The sequence below is a fragment of the Oryx dammah genome, unplaced genomic scaffold (genome assembly GCF_014754425.2).
Source record: "Oryx dammah isolate SB20612 unplaced genomic scaffold, SCBI_Odam_1.1 HiC_scaffold_1, whole genome shotgun sequence".
NCBI lineage: Eukaryota > Metazoa > Chordata > Mammalia > Artiodactyla > Bovidae > Oryx > Oryx dammah.
In genome coordinates, this window is record NW_024070185.1 from 110,254,462 (window position 1) to 110,256,823 (window position 2,362).

The window sequence follows — 2,362 nt, forward strand, 5'->3', positions numbered from 1 at the left end:
AGCGCTGTCTGATTCTGGCCCGTGAGCAGCACACGCGCCCCGCGCAGGGGTGGGGGCCTCCTACTTGCACAGGAGGACTTGGGGTCCACAGGCCGGACCCTAGGGAGAGAAGCCCTGGTGAGCTTCAGACCAACAGGAAGCCGCGTGCCGGCCCCCGGAGGCTGGTGAAGCGCCCGCCCGGTGCTGCCCTGGGGTCGCTACAAGCGCTTGTTTGGGGGCCTCACGGCCCCTCCTCGCTCGGGGGAGGGGTCAGTATTCTTGGTTCCAGGCTTGCAGGCAGGTGCCAAGGCTGATTCCACTCCGCCTCCAAGGACCGGATCGTTTTAGCTCTGACCACCACCTAGCCCTGAGTTCCAGGCAGGCCCTGGGGAACAGCAGTGACTTTTTAAATATAACACCATTGGGGTCATTCATGCTTACAAGGTAAAGCAGTGAGAAGCAAGCTTAGGATGATTTTTTCACACTGAGTCTGTTTCCTGCACTGTACAAGTCAGTGCTTTCTTCCAGCTTCCCGCTCCTCTCCAGGCAGCAGGCCCTTGAGACAGTGGGTGCTGCCGCCTGAGAGGGACCCTTGGGCCAGAAGCCTTTCGTACAAATGAAAGGCATCTCCAGTCCTTTCCCTCTGTGTCCTTGATTCCAATGTGCCTCTACATTTTAAAAAGTAGGTTAACACTTTGACAAATCAGCATCTCCAATGAATGCAGTTCATAGAAGAAGGAACCGGGCAGAGGGAAGGTGCCTGGGGGTGGAGCTGGCGTCAGAAAGAAACACACGAGGGCCAGGCTGATGCGCCTGCAGCTCCAGTGCTTCCGATGACTTCCTGGGTCGTGACACACACCCACGAGGCTGCAAACCTCAGGAAGGCCCGCTGTGAACCCACCTGCTCTGCAAGCCCCGCAGGAGCGTCCTGTGGCGGAGTGCGCGCATCCCGGGGCTCCCCACGGCCCAGCCAGGAAGGCCCTTCTCCCTCTCCCTCCACGGGCGGCAGCGAGGACTGGGGGTCGGTGAGCATCCTGTGGATAAATGTGCCCTCTCAGGGGTCGTCACCCAGAGGGGCCCGCGCCGGGCAGCCTCCAAGGGCCCCTCCTAGCGGCACCAGCTCGCTCCTCAAACACGGAGACGTGCTTTAGATTCAAGCCAACATCTTGGTTCAGAAAACAAAACTGGAAATTCCGTGGAGTGCGGCTGGAGGCAGATGCCAGATGCCTGGGCCCTGCTGGAGCGTCCGAGGAGACTCTGCCTCGGGGAGCCCAGCACCACCCCGAGTGAAGGGCGGGAAGGACAGCAGAGGTCATGGTGTGGAAGTGGGGGTCACTGGACCACTTCTCAGACACAATCTCACGCTGAGCCAGTGGGGACTTTCAGAAACGTGTCCAAAGAGGTGAGGACGCCTGACTCAGGGTGGGCCATCAGCCTTCAGCTCCCAGCGACCCTGGGGGAGGGCGTGGGGGGGGAGGGACGGGTGTTGAAGGGGCTGGGTCCCAAGTAGGGGGTCCCAGGGCCCTGTGGGGGTAGGAGGGGAGGAACAGGGGATCTGAGACGGGACCCATGGAACACGGCATCATGGGCTCTGCCGGGCCAGGGGCCACGTGGGACACCAGCCTCCCCGGATGTCAGGACAGTGATGGCCCACACCAGAGTCTGGGTCCCCTCACTGGATGGCAGGGCAGGAAAACTGGGCTGAAACTGCCTCCACTCAGTCCCTTAACACAAGAACACAGCTCGTGCTTTTCTCAAGGAGAAACTGACACATAGCAGAACAGCTACACTCTGCAGGACAGGCCCAGGCGTCCGCAGCCACGCTGACAGCGACAGCAAGCGGTGCGTCCTCCAGGCCAGCCCTGGGCTCTGGCCGGCAGGGTGGGCGAGGCCAGCCTCCCAGCGCGGCACCTCCCCATAAAGAGGAGGTGGGATGGGGAAGCAGGTGTGCTGACGCGAGGTGCGTGCACAGAAGGTTAGCCCTTGGGCCCAGGAGAGGCTGCCCCCCGCCCGGGTCCCCATCCCAGCTCCTCCAGGGTAAGTGGGAAGCATGCGAACTAACGCTTCTTTCCCGCTACAATTGCATTCCAGTAGAAACAGTGCAAAATGCAGCTGCCAGCTGCCTATGGCTCAGGATAAGGCTTGTCCTAAACAAAGAGACTCTGAGGACTTCCACCTCAGGCCCTGAGACTCAGGGTGGGAAATTAAATTTGGGACAGACGATGAAACAGCGCCCGTGGGAGGAGCTGAGGTGTGCGCCCCACGGTTCCCGCCGGCGGACTGACAGCTGACTGGGAAATGTGATCTGGATGAAATGTACCCTGAAAGGGTTAACCTGAGGTGTTCAGACCGCAGGACCAAGTGTGAGGTGTTCAGACCGCAG

At 60.7% G+C, this 2,362-nt stretch overlaps 1 protein-coding gene across 1 annotated transcript in view; it reads right to left on the reverse strand.

Moving 5' to 3' along the window:
- Nucleotides 1-484: 484 nt before the first annotated feature.
- Nucleotides 485-2,362, reverse strand: part of TPO (thyroid peroxidase) — a 33,052-nt gene continuing 31,174 nt past the window's right edge. The window contains exon 16 of the mRNA XM_040241563.1: nt 485-1,013. Within this exon, the coding sequence (XP_040097497.1) occupies nt 758-1,013 (256 nt within the window). The 3' untranslated portion in view covers nt 485-757. The remainder of the gene's footprint in view (nt 1,014-2,362) is intronic.